Genomic DNA, 1,660 nt, shown 5'->3' with positions numbered 1-1,660 from the left:
CTGCTTTCACAGTCGGGAGCCGTGATGCCGGGGAAGCCACAGTTTATCCTGGTCTGGGGGTCGCTGGGACACACTTTCCTAACTGCGAGAAGCAAAAACAAAGGAAGGAAGGTGACCATGTTACTTTATGTTCCCTTTACCTGGTGGCATAATTGACAAATAAAAGGCAGGCCACAGAGGTGAGGTCAGTGAGCAGACATGACAGCCGTGATTACCTTCCTCATACCAATTTCAGGCAGCAGGTTGATCCAAATCCTCACCATGCCTGCTAGGCAAAACTAAATACCAAGGGATGAGGAATTGCTGCTGTTCCCCAAGGGTACAATTTGCCCCTAGAAGAATCTGGTAGGCAGCGACCCAGCTTTACCTTTCCTAGATCCAGCAATGGGGTGAAAAGCTGTGTGTCTCCCAAGACACTGGCCTCAGACCAGGGTATATTCATCACCTGACCCAATGCTAACACCAGAGCAGCCTGGCTACCATGGGGAGAGGTATACCCAGCCTCCTCTGCATGCCAATTTGAGTTAGGGAAAGGGGGTAGGTCAGTTAAGAGGAAATCACAGCTCATCCAGGCAATTTAAGGTAAACTCACAGGTAAAGAGGTTATACCATCCAGCCTGAATAAGTCAATTTTCCTCTCCTGAAACAGTTCTGCTCAGAAAAGCAATTCTATGAAAATGATACTGTAAGTAGCTGTCATTTGTTTTTCAAGATTTTCATGAAATGGAAACAGTGTTCAGAAGCAAAACTATTTTTTTCCTCCAACAACTCTGAGCCCTGTTCACCAATCTTGATTCATATCAAGTTCTTTTATTGGGTAACATTGCCTTTTCACCCTCACTTCCTCTCATTTCTCCTCTGCAACTGCTGAGATTGCTCTGAAGTTCTACTAAGAAGGAGTTGCACAGTCAGGCCAGCTAATGTAGCTTACATCTAGCAGTTATGTAAAATATACACCCAGTCCTTGAAGGACTGGCAGAGCAGCTCTGGGCCTCTCTGAGAAAACAAATGCAAAAAAATGGAAGCAGGACCTTAGAAGCTTTAGAAAGGAAGAATCTAATGGACAAAAGGATTTCCCCTGGGATATTTTTGAGAATTCATTGAAAGAAGACAGGGAGTGAAAAAGAACCAAGTGGAATTATGCTAGGAAACAGACAGGGGAGGAAGGAAGTAGCAATTATCAAAATAGGCTAGAGAAAAGAGCAAAAAACCTAGAAGTTACAGAGGGACTCATCTACTCAGGACTTTGACATGCACTGCTGAAGTCCTCCTCAGCCACAAAGAAGAGCCATTTAAATAAGTGCTGAGAATCCCTTGCTCTACTGATGAAAAAGACCACAAATGGCAGTGAAATGTTTTTAAATAATCAGCACGAGTTATTTGATAACTAGAAGGCTGAAGGAAGAGGAAATACATTGTGTGAAGGGGACAAGAAAAAAGACTGATGGGTAAGCAAGGTTTGACTTCGTGTTTTACTGCCAGTGGTCTTCTAATAGAGGTTTGTGTCCTAAGAAGAGAAACAGAGCTGCTCCCTGGTTGGAAACATTTTTCTGCATAACCAAACACTAGGTAAATCAGTGTTTCTGGAAGACATATTACCTCTCTTTGGTCTAGGAGCAAAGCACCAGGGAATGCCAGGGACTGAAGCGTTGAAGCAGCA

The 1,660-nt window shown here is 43.9% G+C and overlaps 1 protein-coding gene across 1 annotated transcript in view; it reads right to left on the bottom strand.

Annotated features, from left to right (window-relative positions):
- Positions 1 to 1,660, bottom strand: part of LOC104520714 (trefoil factor 2-like) — a 3,700-nt gene that overhangs the window by 862 nt on the left and 1,178 nt on the right. The window contains 2 exon segments of the mRNA XM_029083626.1: positions 11 to 82; positions 1,600 to 1,660. The exon segment at positions 1,600 to 1,660 is cut by the window's right edge and continues 24 nt beyond it. Coding sequence (XP_028939459.1) covers positions 11 to 82; positions 1,600 to 1,660 — 133 coding nt within the window.

Source organism: Antrostomus carolinensis, unplaced genomic scaffold (genome assembly GCF_000700745.2).
Source record: "Antrostomus carolinensis isolate BGI_N321 unplaced genomic scaffold, ASM70074v2 scaffold52, whole genome shotgun sequence".
Lineage (NCBI taxonomy): Eukaryota > Metazoa > Chordata > Aves > Caprimulgiformes > Caprimulgidae > Antrostomus > Antrostomus carolinensis.
This window is presented reverse-complemented; position numbering and strand designations above follow the sequence as displayed.